Source organism: Rhinoraja longicauda, chromosome 4 (assembly GCF_053455715.1).
Source record: "Rhinoraja longicauda isolate Sanriku21f chromosome 4, sRhiLon1.1, whole genome shotgun sequence".
NCBI classification, from domain to species: Eukaryota; Metazoa; Chordata; class Chondrichthyes; order Rajiformes; family Arhynchobatidae; genus Rhinoraja; species Rhinoraja longicauda.
Genome location: NC_135956.1, coordinates 32,988,651 through 33,012,253, shown reverse-complemented (window position 1 = coordinate 33,012,253; position 23,603 = coordinate 32,988,651). Strand labels below are relative to the sequence as shown.

Sequence of the window (23,603 nt, the reverse complement as noted above, 5' to 3'; positions counted from 1 at the left end):
GAACACCCCTGTAACTGACCATCTGTGGACTTTCGCAGACGAGTCGGTTGAACAATGTGCATGTGCAATGTAAACAGGGGTTCAGTATGTTCATAATGTCCCCTTCTTTGAACCCGAGGGTGGAGGTGGTTCCCTTTCATTGAAAATAACCAACTAAAATGACATGGTAAAGAAAACTACAGCGGCACAGTGGTAGAGTTGCTGCCTCAGTGTCGGATACCTAGGTTCAATCCTACGCTACCTAGGTTCAATGGATGCTGTCTGTACAGAGTTTGTACGTTCTCCTAGTGATGGAAACATAGAAAATAGGTGCAGGAGGAGACCATTCGGCCCTTCGAGTCAGCACCGCCATTCATTGTGATCATGACTGATCGTCCCCAATCAATAACCCGTGCCGGCCTTCTCCTCATACCCCTTGATTCCACTAGCCCCAAGAGCTCTATCTAACTCTCTCTTAAATCCATCAAGTGATTTGGCTTCCACTGTTCTCTGTGGCAGAGAATTCGACAGATTCACAACTCTGGGTGAATTTATTTTTTCTCACCTCAGTTTTAAATGGCCTCCCCTTTATTCTAAGACTAAGACTGCATGGGTTTGATCTGCATGGGTGATCTGCACCGTGAGCTGAAGGACCTGTTTCAACGCTGTATTTCTAAACTAAACTAAATAAACAAAGCTGGAAAATGCAATGAGTATAGATGGCTAGCGTGGACTTGGTAGGTTAGTATCCTTGCTGCACAACTGATACAGATGGTCAAGGACCACTGAATACAGCAACAAAAAAAAATCACTAAATTTAATTAGGCCCATGGATCTATATGCAATCCTCATTAATCCGCAGGATGGACTTGAGGATGGTTTGTTGCCTCCCTGGTGCCAGGGTTCAACACATCACGGACCGGCTTCAGAAAATCCTGGTGAGGGAAGGCGATCAACCTGAAGTCGTTGTGCACGTGGGCACGAATGACATCGAGCGGAAGAGGAAGGAGGTGCTACAGCGGGAGTTTAGAGAGTTGGGAAAAACACTGAGAAGTAGGACGTCGAAGGTGGTTATCTCTGGACTGCTACCGGTACCTCGTGCTGGTGAGGCCAGGAACAGAGAGATAGAGGGTATGAATTTATGGCTGAGGGACTGGTGCAGAGAGCAGGGATTTAGATTTCTGGACCACTGGGATCTCTTCTGGGCTAGGGGTGACTTGTACAAAAGGGACGGGTTGCATCTTAACAGCAGGGGGACAAACATTCTGGCAGGCAGGTTTGCTAGTGTGACATCTGTGGCTTTAAACTAAGTAGTGGGGGGAGGGGTTAACAAATTGTGAATATGAAGATGAGGTAAAAGGGAATACAGGAGATATTGCAAAAGACTCTCGGAAGAATGGGAACAGAAGTTCTAGAGGGGAAAAGAAATTAAGGGCAGGGCCAATTGTGAACGATGTGAGAGGGGAGGTAAATACAGAAGTTAAAGTGTTGTACTTAAATGCGCGTAGTATAAAAAATAAAGTGGATGAGCTTGAGGCTCAGTTAGTCATGGGCAAGTATGATGTTGTAGGGATCACTGAGACATGGCTACAAGAGGACCAGGGCTGGGAACTGAATATTCAGGGGTACACAACGTATAGAAAAGACAGACAGGTGGGCAGAGGGGGTGGGGTTGCTCTGATGGTAAGGAATGATATTCATTCCCTTGCAAGGGGTGACATAGAATCAGGAGATGTTGAATCAGTATGGATAGAAATGAGAAATTGTAAGGGTAAAAAGACCCTAATGGGAGTTATCTATAGGCCCCCAAACAGTAGCCTTGACATAGGGTGCAAGTTGAATCAGGAGATAAAATTGGCGTGTCAAAAATGTAATGCTACGGTGGTTATGGGAGATTTCAACATGCAGGTAGACTGGGAAAATCAGGTTGGAAATGGACCCCAGGAAAGAGAGTTTGTAGAGTGCCTTCGAGATGGATTCTTAGAACAGCTTGTACTGGAGCCTACCAGGGAGAAGGCAATTCTGGATTTAGTGTTGTGTAATGATCCTGATCTGATAAGGGGACTAGAGGTAAAAGAGCCATTAGGAGGCAGTGATCACAACATGATAAGTTTTACTTTGCAAATGGAAAGGCAGAAGGGAAAATCGGAAGTGTCGGTATTACAGTATAGCAAAGGGGATTACAGAGGCATGAGGCAGGAGCTGGCCAAAATTGATTGGAAGGAGGCCCTAGCAGGGAAGACGGTAGAACAGCAATGGCAGGTATTCCTGGGAATAATGCAGAGGTTGCAGGATCAATTTATTCCAAAGAGGTGGAAAGACTCTAAGGGGAGTAAGAGACACCTGTGACTGACGAGGGAAGTCAGGGACAGCATAAAAATTAAGGAGAGGAAGTATAACATAGCAAAGAAGAGTGGGAAGACAGAGGATTGGGACTCTTTTAAAGAGCAACAAAAGTTAACTAAAAAGGCAATACGGGGAGAAAAGATGAGGTACGAGGGTAAACTAGCCAATAATATAAAGGAGGATAGCAAAAGTTTTTTTAGGTACGTGAAGAGGAAAAAAATAGTCAAGGCAAATGTGGGTCCCTTGAAGACATAAGCAGGGGAATTTATTATGGGGAACAAAGAAATGGCAGACGAGTTAAACCGTTACTTTGGATCTGTCTTCACTGAGGAAGATACACACAATCTCCCAAATGTTCTAGGGGCCGGAGAACCTAGGGTGATGGAGGAACTGAAGGAAATCCACATTAGGCAGGAAATGGTTTTGGGTAGACTGATGGGACTGAAGGCTGATAAATCCCCAGGGCCTGATGGTCTGCATCCCAGAGTACTTAAGGAGGTGGCTCTAGAAATAGTGGAAGCATTGGAGATCATTTTTCAATGTTCTATAGATTCAGGATCAGTTCCTGTGGATTGGAGGATAGCAAATGTTATCCCACTTTTTAAGAAAGGAGGGAGAGAGAAAACGGGTAATTATAGACCAGTTAGTCTGACATCAGTGGTGGGGAAGATGCTGGAGTCAATTATAAAAGACGAAATTGCTGAGCATTTGGATAGCAGTAACGGGATCATTCCGAGTCAGCATGGATTTACGAAGGGGAAATCATGCTTGACAAATCTACTGGATTTTTTTGAGGATGTAACTAGGAAAATTGACAAGGGAGAGTCAGTGGATGTGGTGTACCTCGACTTTCAGAAAGCCTTCGACAAGGTCCCACATAGGAGATTAGTGGGCAAAATTAGGGCACATGGTATTGGGGGTAGGGTACTGACATGGATAGAAAATTGGTTGACAGACAGAAAGCAAAGAGTGGGGATAAATGGGTCCCTTTCGGAATGGCAGGCAGTGACCAGTGGGGTTCGGTGCTGGGACCCCAGCTATTTACGATATACATTAATGACTTAGACGAAGGGATTAAAAGTACCATTAGCAAATTTGCAAATGATACTAAGTTGGGGGGTAGTGTGAATTGTGAGGAAGATGCAATAAGGCTGCAGGGTGACTTGGACAGGTTGTGTGAGTGAGCGGATACATGGCAGATGCAGTTTAATGTAGATAAGTGTGAGGTTATTCACTTTGGAAGCAAGAATAGAAAGGCAGATTATTATCTGAATGGTGTCAAGTTAGGAGGAGGGGGAGTTCAACGAGATCTGGGTGTCCTAGTGCATCAGTCAATGAAAGGAAGCATGCAGGTACAGCAGGCAGTGAAGAAAGCCAATGGAATGTTGGCCTTCGTAACAAGAGGAGTTGAGTATAGGAGCAAAGAGGTCCTTCTACAGTTGTACCGGGCCCTGGTGAGACCGCACCTGGAGTACTGTGTGCAGTTTTGGTCTCCAAATTTGAGGAAGGATATTCTTGCTATGGAGGGCGTGCAGCGTAGGTTCACTAGGTTAATTCCCGGAATGGCGGGACTGTCGTATGTTGAAAGGCTGGAGCGATTGGGCTTGTATACACTGGAATTTAGAAGGATGAGGGGGGATCTTATTGAAACATATAAGATAATTAGGGGATTGGACACATTAGAGGCAGATAACATGTTCCCAATGTTGGGGGAGTCCAGAACAAGGGGCCACAGTTTAAGAATAAGGGGTAGGCCATTTAGAACGGAGATGAGGAAGAACTTTTTCAGTCAGAGGGTGGTGAAGGTGTGGAATTCTCTGCCTCAGAAGGCAGTGGAGGCCAGTTCGTTGGATGCTTTCAAGAGAGAGCTGGATAGAGCTCTTAAGGATAGCGGAGTTAGGGGGTATGGGGAGAAGGCAGGAACGGGGTACTGATTGAGAGTGATCAGCCATGATCGCATTGAATGGCGGTGCTGGCTCGAAGGGCTGAATGGCCTACTCCTGCACCTATTTTCTATTGTCTATTGTCTATAATCCATGATTTTTCTGTTATATTAATAGTTTTTTTTCCTCTTCCCTCAGCTCTCTAATTGAAATGTTCAATTTAGTATTGAAATATGGCACTTTTGTACTCTGGTTTAGTGCCAGAGGATGAAGTAATTTCTGAATCGATCCCTGCAGCCACAACGATCTCAACCACACAAGAGATACTGAACCCATGTTACAGATATAGAAAGACAAAGTATTAAAATCTGCTACCCAGTCATTTCAGCTTCCGAGAGCATAAACAGATTAAAATCAATATAATTCAGAAATTACCTTTAAGAAGTCATATAAGTGTTTTAGGACTCCTATTCGTACTTCATCAAGATCTTTTAAAAAACCATTGAAAATGGGAACTAAATCTGCTGCAGTCAACTCGTCTCCTAGAATGACTGCCAACTCGTGAATGGAGAATGCAAGAGTCCGTCGAACTTTCCACTAAAAATATAAAGCAGACATACTTAAAGCAAGCATATAACCTACAAAGTGTTAAACCTTAACATATATAATTTTATCTCAGCCATTGTTTCCAATGCTGATTATCCTTTATTCAAAGTGCTGGAGTAACTCAGCGGGTCAGGCAGCATCTGGAGAACATAAATAGCTGACATTTCAGTTCGGGGCCCTACCCCAGAGAGGAGTCCCGACCCAAAACGTCACCTATTCATGTTGTCCAGAGATGCTACCTGACCCGTTGAGTTACTCCAGCACATTGTCTTTTTTTTTGTTGCAAATGAGCATCTGCAGTTCCTTATCTATATCCATTTTCAACCCTATTTCAGATGGTTTTCCTTTCCTCAACCCTATTTCAGATAAATTGTATTTATCAGTTGGTGCTGGAGTGAGGCCAATATCAAAACAAGTGAAGCCAAGCTAAAACAGGACTACTCCTGGACCCAGTAAACTTTCTCTTCTCCAAGATGGCCATGTGTATCCACAAAGCTAAACTTGATTTCACACAGGATAATAGTTTGTGTATTTACCGAGTAAAATTTTCAAATGCCTTTGTGAAATCATCACAGACCTTCATTGGAAATTTGGGGCTGCATGGTGACGCAGTGGTAGAGTCGCTGCCTTACAGCACAAGAAAGCCGGATTCGATCCTGACTACGGGTGCTGTCTGTATGGAGTTTGTACTTTCTCCCCGTGACCTTTGTGTCTTTTCCCTGGGAGCTCCAGTTTCCTCCTACACTACAAAAAAGTACAGGTTTGTCAGTTAATTGGCTTGGTAAAATTGGAATTTGTCCCTCGTGTGTGTAGGATAGCGTTAATGTGCAGGGATCAATGGTCGGCGCAGACTTGGTGGGCCAAAGGACCTGTTTCCACACTGTCTCTCTCAACTAAACTAATGTACCCGTAAAGCTGCTGCAAGAAAGAATTTCATTGTTCTGGTTCATATGTGGTGTACATGCAAATAATCACCTTTGAACTAGAACATAGAACAGTACAGGAACAAGCCTTTTGGCCTACAATGTCTGCACCAAACATGAAGCAAACTCTTATCTGCCTGCGCATAATCCATATCCCCTCCATTCCCTGCTCATCCAAAAGCCTCATAAATGCCACTATCATTTCCGGCACTGCATTCCTGACATCCACCACCCTGCGTTAAAAAAGAAACTTGGCCTGCATATCTCCTTTTAACTTTGCACCTCCCACCGTAAAACTTTACCCTCTAGTCTTTGACATTTCCTTCCTGGAAAAAAAGTTCTGACTGTTCACCTTATCTATACCTCATAATTGTATATGCTTTTGTAAGGCTCGAGCAGGTCTCCCCTCAACCTTTGGCCACAGACGAGGCTCTCAGGCCAGTTGAAAAATAAATAACAGTGGAGAATTATTTCTATCACGACAAATGCAAATTGTATATATGCACAGAACTATTTATTTTCAAGATGACATTATTATACCTGCATATCGGAGGCCAATGTCTCATATGTATTTTTCAGGCAATGCCAGTTCTGCCTTCCTAAAGTGAATGCCACACCAGGGAGACTATAGGCACAGTGCTTGGCAATCTCTGTATCGACAGTCTGGGCACGTGAAGGATCAGTCATTGAAAGGTATTGATCTAGCAATGCTTGTGGAACAACATCCTGGACACATTAAAAAGAAAAGAAAATGTTTTAAAAGAAAATCAGTCTTTTAGTTCTTGCAATACAACAATAAAGCTAATGATTAACGTTTAAAGCTCAGACAAGATTTGTAAACATCCAATTTATGCTTAGCTTGTCGTACACATTCAAGTGCTAAAATACAATTAATAGCGTAAAAGGACCATAATTTCATCGAAGACCAAGATGGAAATTAAAAACAATGTTACATACTGCCTATTTCTGACCTACAATCACTATATTTGGGCAAATGTTGCCCAGAAAATCAGGCTGGATGCTCCTGCATTCATTTCCACTTGGGCATTTGCAAAATACTTGGCAGGATGTAATGAGGGATGTATCACGGCAGGGATCCATGCTGGTGCCTTACCTTTTTACTATTTATGTAATTGATTTGGATGACAGTTGCTAGATTTGTGGAACAGGCACAGATTGATAGAAAATTGTGAAGGGTACTTAAGGAAACTACAAAGTGACAAAGTAAGTGAATGGGTAAAGTTCAGGGAAATGCCTAATAAAATGGGAAACTGCTTATTTTGTTCAGAGAAATTTAAAAAAATGTTGAGATTGCAAATATTTGGAAGGCTAACAAATTGTTTATGCTTAATTCTGGGAGAATTGGATTCAAATGTACGTGAAGCTTCAGTTATATATGGTTTTGGTGTGATCACATTTGGAGTACTATATGCACAGTATTGGCTTTCTTATTTTAAAAAAGATGTTAAAACATTGGAAACAAAGGTTTACAAGACTAATATCTGGAACAAGCAAATTGCCTTTAAGATCTGAAGAAGGGTCTAGACCCAAAATGTCCCCCGTCTGTGTTCTCCAGGGATGTTGCCTGGTCAGCTGAGTTATTCAAACACTGTCTTTTTTTGTAAACCAGCATCTGACATTTAAGGGTTGACAAGATGGGCATGTACATTCTGAAGCTTCGAAGATGACCGAAACATGCAAAATGTAGAGCGGTTTGGCAGGGTGAATATGGAGGTGGACGTTTCCCCTCATGGGGTCCATTTTTAAATAATGGGTTGCCAATTTAAAGCACCAGGCAAAATATTCTCAGGGTCAGGAGTTTATGGAACACTCTTTTGCAAAGGATTTTGCAAGCAGTCTCTGATTACTTTTAACAGAGGTAAATAGGTACCGAGGGTTTAATCAGGAATTTAATGAGCACTTTAAAAATTCCACCCTGTAAGCCTTTCACGCGAGGGCAATTGCAGTTATTTTGAAGTGGAAATCCCTCATCACTATAATCTCATTATTTTTACAACTGTGATTTGCCTGCTCCTACCAGTGTGAAAAAGGGTCCTAACCCAAAATGTCACCCATCCATGTTCTCCATAGATGCTGCCTGGCCAGCAGTTACTCCAGCACTGTCTTTTTTTGTAAACCAGCATTGCAGCTGCTTGTTTCTACACACCTGTACCTCTATCCCCCGCTGTCTTTAGGAGGTTTGTAAAGCACAAAGCTTATTCCTAAATTTTGTTTTTAAACTCTACCATATGCACTAATTTGAAAAGCCTTCTCGGATAGCCTCCCTCATGACTGCAATGAGGACTTCTTTAGTCAGTATTGCAATGCCACCTCCTGTCGAATGCCACCTTTCAACCAGTGCCATAGTACTCCCAATTACACATCTTTGCAGTATACATTTATGGAAAGTCACCAGTCACAAACTTTGATTAGGAAATTTAGCCATAGTAAAACAGGCATCTATCGTGCTAGGTGAATGAAAATCAGTTAATGATTCAGAGTATCCTTTAGCATTATTATTAATCTTTACCCACTAACATGAATTACCTGAATTTTAGATTTCTTATCGTCATCAAAGCTGCTTTGCCTTCTACATGAACTATCTTGGATGAACTGAAGTCTGCCTTCCAGATTCTATTGAGGGAAGCAACAGAGTGAAACAAATCTGAGTTTTGGGCCCATTCCAAAATGCTGAACATATGAACACAAAAGGACAAGACTACATTCGAGACATCGAATACGCCTTCCAGCCCAACTTGTCCACCGTGACCATTGGGCAACCTTCTGCATTAATCCTATCTCTAAGCACTTGATTAAAAATGATCCTCTAGACGCTGCTTAAATGCTGTCAGTCACACAGCTTCAACCTTTTTCTCAGGAAGTTCAATCCAGGTACTTATCACTCTCTGCATGAATGTGGCCCTCCTCATGATACTCTGAGTGTCTCCTGTTTGATCTACCTCTGATATTGGGAAATATTTCCTACGGTCTACCCGATCTACACCCCTCATAATTTTATATATGTAGCTCAGTCATATCAAACCCCTCTTAAGTAGAATCTTCCTTCATCTGAACTCAATGTCTCAACTAATTAAGGCCAGTGGCGTACAAGCCTTCCAAACCACATACATTTACCAGGATTGCCATCTATGCACTTGTACTCCAAGGTCCCTCTGAACCTTAATACCAGGGTCCCTCTGAACCTTAAGACCTTACAATTCACAGTGTATACCCAAGCCTCGTTAGTGCTTCCAAAAGGAATCACCCCACATTTGTCTGGATTAAGCTCCATTTACCATTTTTCAGCCCATTTCACCAACATGTTGATTTCTCTCTGCAGCCCAAGACTTTCTTTGACACTTAACAATCCCGCCAATCTTTGTGTCATCTACAAACTTACTGATCTTGTCAACCACATCCAAATCATTCACATACATTTATAATAGCAAAGGTCCTAGCATCGATTCTTGTGGGACACCACTAGTTACCAGCATCCAAATCGTAAAAACAACCCTCTATTTCCTACTGCCAGGCCAATTTTTAATCCAGTTTACCAATTTGCCCTGGATCCCAACTCTTCACATCAATCTCCCATGTGGGAGACCTTGTCAAAGGCCTGACTGAAGGTCCACACAAATCAGATATACTGTCATGCCCTCATCAATATTACCTGTTCAAAGAATCCAATCAACAGACAGGATCTGCCCTGGACAAAGCCACTGCCAGTTTCTGATTAGTTCCTGCCTTTCCAAGTGATCATTAATCCTCTCCCTCATAAAGTATCCAGCATCTTCCCTACCACTCATGTTAGGATTATTTAAAACTCCAAACATTAAGTCACACAGTTGGGTTTTAAATGAGTCAGAGTCATACAGCGTGGAAATGCCCTACAGCCCAACTTTCCCACACCGACAGACATGCCCCATCTATACGAGTCCCACCTGCCTGTATTTGGCCCATATCTCTATAAACTTATCTTATCCATGTACCTGTCTAAATGTTTCTTAAATGTTGTGATAGTACCTGCCTCACTACCTCCCCTGGCAGCTCATTCCATATACCTACCACCCTTTGTGTAAAAAAAGCTGCCCCTCAGATTCAAAAAAAATCTTTCCCCCTTCACCTTAAACCTATGACTTCTTGATCTCAATTCCCCAACTCTGGTTAAAAGACTTTATGCATTTACCCTATCTATTCCTCTCATGATCCTGTACACCTCTATAAGATCACCCCTCATACTCGTGCATTCTGACAAACAAAATCCTTGCCTGCTCAGGCAACATCCTTGTCAATCTTTTCTGCACCCTTTCCAACTTAACATCTTTCCTATATCAGGGTGATCAAAACTGAACATCATACTCTAAATGTGGCCTCACCAAGTCATGTACAACTATAACATGACCTCCCAACTTCTACACTCAATAATCTGAAGGCTAATGTGCCAAAATCCTTCTTGAGCATCCTATTTACTTGTGACACCACTTTCAAGGAATTATGTATGTCCACTCCTAGATCCCTCTGCTCTACAACGCTCCCCAGAGCCCTGCCATTCACTGTGTAGGTCCTGTCCTGGTTTGACTTCTCAAAATGCAACACCTTGCACATCTATGTATTAAAACCCCATTAACCATTCCTCAGCCCACCTGCTCAACTGACCAAATTCTGCAGCAATGTTTGACAACCATCTTCGCTCTGCCACTCACTTTAGTATCACTCAAATCACAGAGATCTCACATCTCTGGCTTCTGATGAAACATGAAATTAAACACTTTTAATTTTGCAAAAAGTCAGGTTCCAAGAACAAAATAAATACAAGCAATCAGTATATAAGATGGAAAATGCTTCAAAATCTAAATATATGATATAAACAATGTTTAATACATGACAATAAATATAATACTTCTACATTGTACAACTTTAATTATAAGCAAGAACAGCAATTGAAAGATTGACCTTTATTTTAAGAAAATTGGAATATGAATGTAAAGGTGTCATATGCCAATTATTTAAGGTTGTGGCAAGAACAGACCTAGACTCAAGTGTACAGGTTTGGTCTTGTTACCCAAAAAATATTTACTTGCAATAAAGAATCAAAAGGTTGGCCTCAATGATAGCATGTCTGCCCTATGTGGAAAGATTAGGTAGATTTCAGAGACTTACACCATTTTACAGGGCTCAACAGGGTGAATGCAGGGAGGATGTTCCAATGGTTGAATCTATAACCACAGGTTACAGTCTCTGAAAAAAGTAATAAGCCATTTACTTGAGACTATTAGAAACTTCTTCAGAGGATAGTGAATCATTAGAATTTGTTATCCTGAAGGGTTAAGAAGCTCACACAATGAGATCATTTAAAACTACAATCAATAGATTTCTGAATATTAAGGGAATTAGGGGATATGGGGAGTGTGCTGCAAATGGAGTTGTATTGGAAGATTGGCCATTGATCTTGATGAAGGGGAGAGCAGACCAAATGGAGGGCCAAATGTGAACAAGAATGACAGGCTACTTAATGCTTTTAGATCATCACTGGATGTTTAGAGAATCAGCCCAATTTCGTCCACTTGCAACTATTAATTGGCTGCCCACACTGTCCACTGAGTTGATGCAGGGAATTGTTTCTCCTTGCTTCAAGATGTTTAATTTGGGAAGGTGCTCAGAGAAGCAACAGCTGAAGTCCATGACTATCTGGATTTCAGCAACAGGTAGCTCTCGTGAACAAGAGAACAACAACTACTTGGCTACCAATTTGTCAGGGTGGTAATTTACAAATCCTCTTTCTTTAAGCACAACATTTAAGATTTTCATAAACCTTTCCGCATTCCACAATTTATTTTTCCATAACCTCACCGTCTCAAAGTAGGTAAACACTCGGTCATCTGTTACCATTGTAGAAAAGGGTAGTGCAATGTGTGATTGGTCGCTATGCACTGTATCACTAACACAGTCTTCCTGAAAACACAGGGAAACAACCAACAATATTGATAAAGCAGTATTAATAACTTAGATAGTCAGAGCTATACAGCATGGAAGCAGGCCATTCGGCCAAACTTGCCCATGTCTACCAAGATACCCCATCTATGCTAGTCGAGCCCACCCACATATGGCCCATATCCCTCTAAACCTTTCCTATCCATGTAAACCGTCTAAATGTCTTTTAAATGTTGTTATACTTCCTGCCTCAACTACCTCCTCGGGCAGCTGGTTCCATATACCTACCACCCTTTGTGTAAACAAAAGCCCCTCAGATTTCTATGTGCAAAATAAAAAGTGTGTAAATACAGTCTATGATATTTCATCTATACACAATGCATAGAAAATATAAACATTAATAAATGAACACTTCCTAGGGGTTGTTCTTTTCCCATATTATTGTTATTATCAAAACTGGAAGGCATTGTTACAGATGAGTTTGATTTCTAAATGAGAATGATGGTTGCTTCTGAACGAATGATCAAATAATTGGCAGCCCCCGTGCATATCTAGCTATTGTCTGGTGTACTTTACTTTTTCAAATTTAATACCAGCCTACGTGAACACATTACTTTTAGTGTATTTTACACACTTTTGGAATAACACACTTGTTTAATTACTACTGAAGTTTAATTTCCACACCCTTATTTTCACAATAATTCGTTCAGATTTATGCCTGGCAAACTTGCACATCAGCTTTCAAAGTTTAGTTTTGCTTAAAAGAAAGAAATCTCAAATGCTTTCCTGCAGCTGTTACGTTATATATGCTTAAATATATCTGCTTCTGGGATATGTTTTTTCCAAATACAGATCATAACGGGGTAAATTGCTTAGTTTTACGCTCCAATTTATAGCATGCATTTCAGGTAAAGAATTGTACAGATGGAAGGGAAAGCTTAATAATGTTGTCTGATGTGATTTATCCTTATTTTAATTGTCAGCCTAGTCACATAATTTGATTGACTGTTTTTCAAGCCCTTACTCCCCCCTCCCTCCGTAAAACGTGGGGTGCCTGTACTGTAAAATCAGATCAATAAACGGCCACACAATAATAACAATGAACCTTTGATCAACCACTGGATTTTGCCAATGCAGATGGCCATTTATTTAAAAGAATGACAAAGTCCTAAACTCCATGACGGCTCCCCTACCTCAACGATGTCTGAAATGTCAGCAGTTAAAGGCACATTGTCTTGCACAACCCTTCTAGGATCAACTGCAGCAGATTCCGTTTGCAACTGAGTTTGATTAAACAGGGACTCTACAGCTTTTTCTTCCTCAAAGTCAAGATTCGCAGCTTGCAGTGCAGCAGTTAAAATATCCACTTGTGCTGCAAGACAAAAATAAAGTCATTTTTGCACTTAATTTTGTGATCTTGTTGCTAATTTAAGAAAAGACGTGTGCAAAATTTTCACGACAATCCTTGGATAAATTTTACAATCGATAAGGTTGTTAAAAAAATCAATGAACAATTTCAAACATTTTAATATCATTGGGCAAGTGTATTAAATATCATGGAACCCAATTGGAGACAGACTGGTTATTACTACATTGAATGACAAAATGTACTTGAGGACAGAATGCTCTGTTCCCAGGAGAGAAAGAGAAAACAGTTAATTGGACAATGTTCTGCAGCATGCTGTGACTCCCTAAGTGGGCTACTTATGTGACCACTCTCAAAACTTGTGAATGCGCTGCCTATACAAAGTATGATTCAGAAACTACCACGACTATCCATTCTCAACCATTACTACTCAGGGTTACCTTTTTTTTACTTTGCTCAATTGGAATTGGAACCTTGACATTCAATCCTCATCCTAACTTTGTTAACCATGTCCATTACACAAGTACTAAACTTTTAATTCTAAAAACACTTACACATGCCTTTATTCACCTCTTGAATCAACTACTTCAACATAATTTCAAATCTCTTTTACATGTTTCTTTACTCTACACAGAACTATGGATTGAACTATCCTCCATTTCCTTGCTGCTGTTTTGTTGCTCTATATTAGTTTCCCCAATCATAGATTAAAATCTCAATCTACTGGCTTTGGTCATGTCCTACCCAATTTTTGTCCATCACAGAGTCCCATGCCCTATAAAACTTTTTTTTCCCCCATCACCTCATTAACACCAGTCTTCTGGAGACAGTGTGCTTATCTGAGGAATTGGCACCTTACAAATCTCCAATTCCTCTTATAAAAATAAGTTTAAACAAAGAATATTTTATTCTAGTTTCACCCTCCTCAAAGATATGCCTTCTATTTTTGTGTGGTGGTCACAGGGAGAACATACAAACTCCATACAGACAGCACCCTTCGTCAGGATTGAACACAGGTCTCTGGCGCTGTAAGGCAGCAACTCTACCTCTGCACTGACTGTTGACACAAATCCATGCCCAAGGTATTGGTACATTTGGCAACATTGGTGTTTATTGCTCAACCTTCAGCTCATCTGCACAGGTGATGGGTTAGCCACTAAAAGCAGTGTTTTGTAAAAAGGGAGCTCTACAACTTTGTTAGCAAGTACCAGGCACTGCACTGCAAAACTGAAAGAATAGTCACGTACACCCAGACCAGGATAGTTGCAAATTGAATGCAATGACAATTCTAACAGCTGCTCAAGGCACGTCCTTCACTTTTGTTCGTCAAGTTTTGGATATGCTGAAGGTAGCTTGGCGAGGTGCAACAGTTAATACTATAAACAGTACATACTACAGCCATGATAAATATGGTGCTGCATATTTAGATCACCACTTTCAATGGTTAAATTAAGTAGTGGCTTAAGCATTAAGCAAGAGCAATGGCTAATTAAGCAGACTAAACATTGGATGCTGTCCAAATGTATATTGTAGCTACACCCAAGCAACGGACAAATTTTCCATTACACACCTGACTTGTGCTCCATAAATAATACTAACAATTTTATCACGTTGCTGATGATTGGGCGTACATTTTTAGACAGGTGGTTGGCAAGTTGGATTTGTTCTACTTTATATGGATACCAAATACCTGAATAATTTTCCATGATTTCTGATACGTACTAATGCTGTAACTATATAGCAACACTTTTGCCAAGAACGTGCAATGACAGAGCAATAAAAGCAAAAATACAATTTTAAGTCCATGTACACACTTGGCATTCTTACAGACATGCTCGTGGTTCAATGGACACATTTAAATGACATAATTTCAAGATGAAATGCTTCCCTAACGCCTATACAATACAGTGCACTGCACATTGTTCACATTTCTGTACAAGATTGTAACCATTTTGACTTGCACACTTCAATAGCCTTTAATTTTGAGCAAATGGCATATACAAGAGTGTCATTTGCTCAAAATCCTGGATTTATGCCTCCTCCTTTACTGGATTCCCCCATTAAAATGGGAAAACCATTCCCAATTTACTCCAGAATATCCTCTCATTTAAACATCCAAAGCTTATAACCTTCTCAACTTAAAGGAACACAGGTTTGCCCAGTTCAACTCAATTCTACATAAAGAAATTATAGACTTAGAACTAAACAGCATGGAAACAGGCTTTTAGGCCAACTCAACCATGCCCACTTTCATACCCACTGGCCTATTCTTGACACAAATCACCCCAGAGATTTGCTCAAAATTGAGCGTTCCTACTGCTATCTTATTTGGACTCCGCAGAATGTAAAATTCATTCTTGTTTTCATATTCTCAAATCTAAAACAACCTTTTCTCAGTCTTTTTGATCACTCTGTGCCTTTTTTGGTTTTCATGACATCAATTTGCAACCATAAGTGCACAGGGATTTCAGGTTAAATTAAACCACCAATTCTTATTCAAGTTATGTTATAAACTTTGTTTCAATAAATATAGAACATACAGTTCAAATCGTTCTTCATCTGCTTTTGAATGTTCGTTTCAGACACAATTAAATAAATACAGTAGAGGAATACTCTGCACAGTTTGCAGGGCAGGTTAAGTTGATTCCCATCTTAATTTCCAGATGGGAAAAGAACAATCGCATTGTTCAAAAATGAAGGGACAGCAAGAAAAAGATGAGCTAAATAGTTATTTTATTTGCTGGTTCATTATATAATTCTTCTGGGTCCTGCCCACCATCTTAGGTACAACCACTAAAATAATGATAACTAAATCTGTACCTTTGACATCTGGGTCATCTATGTGTGGTTCCAGGTTTTCCAACATTTCTTCCAGTTCTTTTCTGGTAGCTGTGCTAAAGCTTGGACAACCAAATGGTGTTTCTGTCTGTGTTGAATCTTTTCTTTCTTGCTTATCTGAACATTGGAGTGGCTCCAGTTCCAAATCAAGATCTATTGTCGGGATAGGAGTCCTCCAATAATGGAATGAGTTGTACATGTCCACTAGAACGTCAATCTTTTCTGAACTGGGCCAAGGTTCTTGTGTAGACTGCGCTGAATGTGTGCAGTGTAAATTTGGCAAACAACTTTCATTGAAAACTGTGTTTGCTTCAGTTGATTGAGATTTAGTGCATATGTAGGAATCAGAGTGTGACTGCAACAATGCTGTCTGAGCTTGATGGAGATCACTTCTACATTCATTGTCACCCTTCAGTTCACCCTTCGGAGAGAGTTCAGCACCTCCATTTAATGACTCCACAGTGCCACAGCCTGTAGTTTGTTCTGTGGCTTCACCTGCAACTTTTTCTGGTTCTGCAGCACATTTTGAACTAAGATGAACAAACAAGAATATTACAAATAATCATTAATAACAAAGTTAAATATGCTGCAGTTATTCCTGATAAAATAATGTAGCACATTTCCAAAATCTTCTTTCAGGTTCTTTCCTAGTTGGGAAGCATTAATAATTAAAATGCTATTCACTGGACAAAGAGGCTTTGTGCATTTCAAATATCACTTAAATTATGACAGTTGAGACAATATCAAATAATGAGACAAAAGTACTTCCAGACCAGTACACTCTGCTTGGACAAGTTTGCAAACAATTTTCGATGCCTAATATCAATATCAACGAGGAACACTGATCAATAGCATTGACATAAATCCGAAGATAGACACACGATAATAAATAATTTAATTGATTAGATCAACATATTGACTCAATAAAGCAGGAAATACAAACTCAAATCACATGTGCTCAGTTTAGTTTAGTTCAGAGATACAGCATGGCAACAGGCCCTTCTGCCCACCGAGTTCACGCCAACCAGTACTTACTGCCCATAATGCCTCCTTGTAGGGCAACAACGAAGGTCTTCCAATCCTGGCCCAGTAGTGTTGACTCCTTCAGTTGTTGTTTCCGTAACATATTCGTTTTACGAGGCGGGGTTGTTAGCCCTGTGCTCAACCCCCAACCTGGAGGACCAGTGGATCGCTCTTTGTCTCGTGTCTACCCTTCAACCTGTCCAGCATGCGAAACCCTAACAGGAGACGAATATCCCGCTGGCATAGCTCCAGGGGTCACTGAGACACACAAGCTCCCCGACCCCACGACAAGGTTGCAATCCAACGGGGAGACGCCAACCATTGATCACCCATATTCTACACACTAGGGGCAATTTACAGAAGCCAATTAACCTGCACATCTTTGGAATGTCGGTCCCAGGGAGAATGTACAAACTCCATAGACAGCACCCATAGTCAGGATCGAACTTGCGTCTCTTGCGCTGTAGGGGGCAGCTCTACTGCTGCTCCACTGTGCTGCCCTTTTGGCAAATTGGATTATTATTAAACTGCATTGGTGCATTTAGGTTTATGAAATGACCCTCAAATTGATGTAGGCGGCCACTAAGAGGTACAGGAAACCCAGTGATGGTTACTCTTATCAAGAAAATAGCTGGTACATTTAGCCATTTATTACACAACACACCTGTCATTCTTTTCAGTCCCTTCACTCTTCAGTTCATTCTTGGAAGGCGGCACATCTTCCTCTTTGAAGTAATGACCAGCAGCAGAAGAGTTTTCAAAGGTTGAGATAAAAGGGCCCAACGACTGGAAGGCAGCTTGACGAACCTGTGAGTATCCGAGCACAAAATAAAACAACACTAATATATTCCCACAATATGTAGACTTTAGAGATACAGTGCTGAAACAGGCTCTTCGGCCCACTGAGTCTGCATTGACCAGCAATCACCCGTTCACGAGCACCATCCTACTCACCAAGGACAATTTCAACCAAAGCCAATTAACCTATAAACCTGCATGCCTTTGGAATGTGGGAGGAAACTGGAGCACCCAGAGAAAACTCACACGGTCACAAGGAGAACATACAAACTCCATACAGACAGCAACCGCAGTGAGGATCGAACCTGGGTCTCTGGAGCAGTAAGGCAGCAATTCTATTATGGGCGGTGTTCTATTCAATACTTCATTAAAATGTTCCACCTAGCCACGGAGTAGCCATCCTTTTAAAGAAAGGAGTAGAAAATAGTTTGATAGAGTGGGAACCTGTCAATAGTAGACTCATGAAGATCAGAATGAAGGGGAAGCAAATTAATACAATCATCATCCAGTGTTACGCCCCTATAAATGACAGTGATGATAGTGTTAAGGATGAATTCTATGAGCAACTACAGGCTGAGTTAGAAAACATACCAAGACATGACATGAAGATTGTGATGGGGGACCTAAATGCAAAGGTTGGAAACAACAACACAGACCAGGACAGAGCCATGGGCAAAGAGGGCTATGGTTTTATAAATGAGAACAGTGAAAGACTAATAGAACTCTGCACCAATTACAATCTAGTAATTGGAGGGACCCTCTTTCCGCACAGAGACATCCACAAACTAACATGGTACTCTCCAAATGGAAGGGATAAGAACCAGATAGACCACCTGATGATAAACGGCACATGGAGACGCTCATTACTTGATGTTAAGGTTAAGCGGGGAGCTGATGTTGGTAGCGACCATCACCTGGTCCTGGCTGTTCTCAAAGTTAAACTGAGGAAAACAGGGAGCAAAAAGACAGGCAGGCAACAGTTTGTAGTTGAGAAACTACATGAACCAAAAGTGAAAAGTTATTTTGTGCTACAATTAAGGAACAGATTTCAGGCACTAGTAGATATGGATGATCACACAGAGCCAAATGCAAATAATATCAATATTAATACTGTGAGGGAACAAACCAAAATAGCTTATGTGAAAACCAGTGAAGCCTGCCTGGGGTTCAAGCAGAAGATAAAGAAGGAATGGATAACTGAAGACACATGGCAAACCATTAAAAATAGGAGAAAATTAAAGAAGCAAATAAATGAAACAAAATCCAAACAGCTGCAAGAAAGATACAAGATGCAATATCAAGAAGCAACAAAGCAGTTCAGAGGAAAGCCAGAGCTGACAAACGGGCGTACATGGACGATCTAGCCAATCAAGCAGAAGATACAAATAAGAAAGGAGAGCAAGGGAAGGTCTACAAGATAACCAAAATAATCTGTGGCAAACATCGTCGAACCACTGAGACACCAATTGTAGACAAAAAGGGCCGACTCCTAACAACAGAAATAGAACAAGAAGCCGGCTGGGTGGAACATTTTAATGAAGTATTGAATAGAACACCGCCCATAATAGAGGCTAACACCAAACAAGCAGAGGATGACCTAGATATTAGCACTGAATCACCAACAAAGGAAGAAATTGTTATAGCCATTAAGTCCCTTAAAAGTGGAAAAGCCCCTGGCCAAGATAACCTCAATGCAGAACTGTTTAAGGCGGACCCAGAACTTGCAGCTGAAGTATTTGTACCACTTTTCACAGCTATTTGGGAAAGAAAGGAGATACCCGACGACTGGTCAGAAGGAGTCATCATTAGGATCATGACCAAAGAAAGGCAACTTAAGAGAGTGTAACAATTGGAGAGGGATCACCTTTCTATCAATTCCAAGCAAGATTCTGGCAAAGATTATATATAATACATCGTACCTCAGAAGCAGTAGACAAACAGCTCAGGAAAGAGCAGGCAGGATTTCGTGGTGGGAGGGGATGCATTGACCAGATATTTGCCCTGCGTAACATTATAGAACAGTGCACAGAGTGGCAGAGACAGATATACATCAACTTTGTTGATTTCGAGAAAGCATTTGACAGCATCTACCGGGGCAGTCTCTGGGGCGTATTACGAATGTATGGGATCCCACAGCACATAGTTGAAGTAATTAAGAGCTTCTACGCCAACTTCTCTTGCAAAGTAGGGAATAGTAACCACATTCCAGGTGAAGACAGGAGTTCGACAAGGGTGTGTGATGTCAGCGCTACTCTTCAATATTGCTATTGACTGGGTGATGCATCAGACAGCCGAAGATCAAGCAAGAGGCATACGATGGACCCTCTTCTCAACATTGGAAAATCTTGATTTTGCTGATGACATAGCTCTGGTCTCCCACACTCACAAACACATGCAGGAAAAAACATCCTGACTTAGTGACTTTGCACAACAAATTGGCTTGAAGATAAACCAGAAAAAATCTGAATTAATGACACTAAACATCCAAAACCCCTTACCAATCCAAGTGAATGGAAGCAACCTTCCCATAACTGAGGAGTTTATTTATCTTGGTAGTAAAGTCAGATACGATGGCGGAGCACAAAATGACATTAAGAACCGGCTAAACAAGGCTAAGAATGTTTTCAGAATGCTAAACAATGTATGGAGGTCCCAGCAATACAGCACCAAGACCAAGCTGAAGATATACGGGAGCTGTGTCCTCTCCACCCTCTTATATGGCTCAGAATGCTGGAGAATGACAGCGAGTGACATCAACCAGCTGTCAGTCTTCCATACTGAGAACCTGAGAAGAATCCTTAGAATATTTTGGCCAAACACCATATCCAACCAAGATCTCCTTGCTCAATGGCAGCAAGAGAGCATGGATACCATCATCATGAGAAAGCACTGGAACTGGATTGGCCATATACTGAGAAGAGAACCAGACAGCATCCCAAGAATAGCCCTGCACTGGACACCAGAAGGGAAAAGGAAAAGAGCGAGACCCAAAACCACATGGTGTCGAACTGTATGAAAATGAAAACTATGGAATTGGAACTATGGGTAGTGTCCAGAAACTAGCCCAGAACAGACAGGAGTGGAGGACCTTCGTTATTGCCCAGAACAGACAGGAGGCATAATGGGCAGTAAGTAAGTCTACCGCTGTAGCACTGTGCTGCCTGCAAACAATTAGTACTTCCCTACAATAAGGCCAGCCATATTATAAAGGCCAGCAGAGTTTTCAATACCATTGAACTTTTACATTGAGAAATACTAATTTGAAAAAAATGAGTCCCACGGTACAGAAACAGCCCTTCGTCCCAAATTGCCCGTGCCGACCACCAAGATCCCCATCTAAGCTAGTCCCATTTGCACATTATTTGACTCGTATCCCCCCAATTGTTCCCTATCCATGTACCTGCCCAATCGTCTTTTAAATGCTGCTATAGTACCTGGCTCAACTACCTCATCTGGCAGCTCATTCCATATACCCACCAACCTCAGTGAGGTTGTCCTTGGGAAACTATCAATTTACTGATGTAACATTATTTCAGTTGCAGTGAGAAGGGTTGCACAATAGGGACATCAAGCAGCGATTCTTCAAAACAGGTGTAATATCTGGCAGTTTTGGCTTGTGGGAATTTACAAGGATTGCATCTAATCATATGAACACTCTTTCAGAAGGCTGTTGAAGTCCCAAAAGACTGTTCATTTTCATTGGATTGCTGTTTAAAACCTTCAGTCGAGCTTTGAGATCAATTCAAAAGGAACAGAGGAGGGAAAAGGGTCAAGTTAAGTTGGCTTCTGCCACTAGTTTGCCCTCTCTGGGAAGTGAATGAAAACCACTGGGGATTAGGAAATTGCATGGGCTTTGCAGGTCATTTGAACAAAATATAACATAGGTTCTGAATCAATATGAAGAATGGATGATATAGGAACTGATGATTGAGACAAAAAGCATAAATGTCGAGAGTCAAGAGTGTTTTTTTTTTGTTTGTCATATGGTTGAAACAGAACAATGAAATTCTTACTCGCAGCAGTGCAACAGATATTTAGATGTTTAGAGTTGACAATGCTTAATGGAAACTGGTGTATTATCACCATTAAGTTTACTCACCATAGCCTCAGGGACAACTTGAGATTGTTTTCTCGAGCGTGTTAGAGCCTGATAGAAGTTTATAAAATCATAAGAGGCATAGATGGGGCTAGACATAACATTTTTCCCCAGGGTGGAAATGTCAAATACCAGAGGGCATAGCTTTACGGTCAGAGGGGGAAGATTTAAAGGAGATGTATGGAGCAAGTTGTTTTTTTTTTAAACAAAGTTGTAGGTGCCTGGAATGTTTTTCTGGGATGGTGGAAAATGCAGGGACCAGAGACATACAGATCATGTGCAAGCAGAAAGAATTAGTTTAGTTAATCCTGTTTGGCAGACATAATGGGCTGAAGGACCTGTTCCTGTGTTGCACTGCTCTATAATCTAATTCGAAACAAGCAACAAGTGCCAGCACGAGTAAGTTAAAATTATGCATTATCAGTGCACACTTAGTTACTAAAAGAGATCAAAAAAAATAAACAGTAAACTGACATCAAAATCAAATTTTCTTCCTCAAACTGACTGTAGCTGTCAGTTTTCTTTTAGGCATGCTAAACATATACTGTATGTACCCAAGTTCATTTTAAAACGTTGTCATCCCAAAATTCTCAATTCCCACCTTACAGCTTTTGCATTACTGCACAATGGAAGATACTTCTGTAAATTGGTATCCATACAGCCAGCTAGTTTTTTTTTTTTAATGGTCCTGGCAGGTTCTCTTCTAATTCCCACATAAATTTTGTGGTGACTGTAATTCTGCCATCAAATACAAACAACTGCATCTGACTATTGGGATCTCTCTGCTCACCGTTCCAGCCTCACAGCCTGTTAGCAACTTTGAAGGAAATGGAAATAACTTTATTGCAGGACATCTCCAATATTGTTCGTAACAGGAAGAATGATGCACAGGAATTTTTCCATTTAGGCTTCCACAGAATGCAGGCTTAGTGAATAAGACAAATGCACCTCAGAAATGTGGAACTCAAATGAACACTAAATCCTGAAAGGAAGCAAGAGTCAAAGCTAAAGGCACCAAACCTATGCTGAGTTCGAAGAAATCAGGAGGCTCCACATTAGGGGCTGCTTCCACGAACATTGACTCGAAATTGGGGAGTTATAGAAACTGCGATACCCATAATGAGGTTTGAATTACGAATCCTTCCTTTCTTAAAAAAAGATCAACCATCTAGATCATCAGGAAATAGAAGAAATTGGAACGCTGTTTTGGTGTTAATTTTTGACACCATAAATCACTCCATTCTCCTCACCCGACTTGAAACCTCCCTTAACATCACCGGCACAGCCCTATCCTGGTTCAAATCTTACCTCTCTGACAGACACCAGTTCATCTCCATTAACAACTGTAAATCCCCCACCGCTCCCCTCCCCCAAGGTGTCCCCCAAGGCTCAGTCCTTGGCCCCCTCTTCTTCATCCTCTACCTGTTCCCCCTTGGTCAATTAATCCGCCGTCATGGTCTCAACTTCCACTGCTTCGCCGATGATATCCAGCTCCTCATCTCCACCAAGTCAATCTCCTCCACCACACACTCTACACTGACAAACTGCATTACTGAAATAAAATCTTGGCTTCAATCAAACTTCCTCAAACTCAATTGCAACAAATCTGAAATCATTATCATTGGTCCAAAAATGCTCACCAAATCCACCCAAAACTTCATCCTCAACATTGATGGTCTCCCAGTATCCACCTCACCTCACATCCGGAATCTTGGAATCATCCTTGATCAAACCCTCTCCTTCGACAAACACATCAAACACATCAAACAGACAGCCTTCTTCCACCTCAAAAACATTGCCCGTCTCCGTCCATC

General features: G+C 41.1%; 1 protein-coding gene across 4 annotated transcripts in view; it reads right to left on the bottom strand.

The window, feature by feature from the left end:
- The window catches only part of ppp4r1 (protein phosphatase 4, regulatory subunit 1), a 65,670-nt gene that overhangs the window by 15,101 nt on the left and 26,966 nt on the right, over positions 1–23,603 (bottom strand). For all 4 annotated transcript variants that reach the window (XM_078397477.1, XM_078397474.1, XM_078397475.1 and 1 more), the window contains 7 exons: positions 17,560–17,702; positions 15,855–16,402; positions 12,862–13,040; positions 11,588–11,689; positions 8,285–8,371; positions 6,278–6,463; positions 4,644–4,805 (listed from right to left, as the gene is read on the bottom strand). In XM_078397477.1, coding sequence (XP_078253603.1) covers positions 4,644–4,805; positions 6,278–6,463; positions 8,285–8,371; positions 11,588–11,689; positions 12,862–13,040; positions 15,855–16,402; positions 17,560–17,702 — 1,407 coding nt within the window. The remainder of the gene's footprint in view (positions 1–4,643; positions 4,806–6,277; positions 6,464–8,284; positions 8,372–11,587; positions 11,690–12,861; positions 13,041–15,854; positions 16,403–17,559; positions 17,703–23,603) is intronic.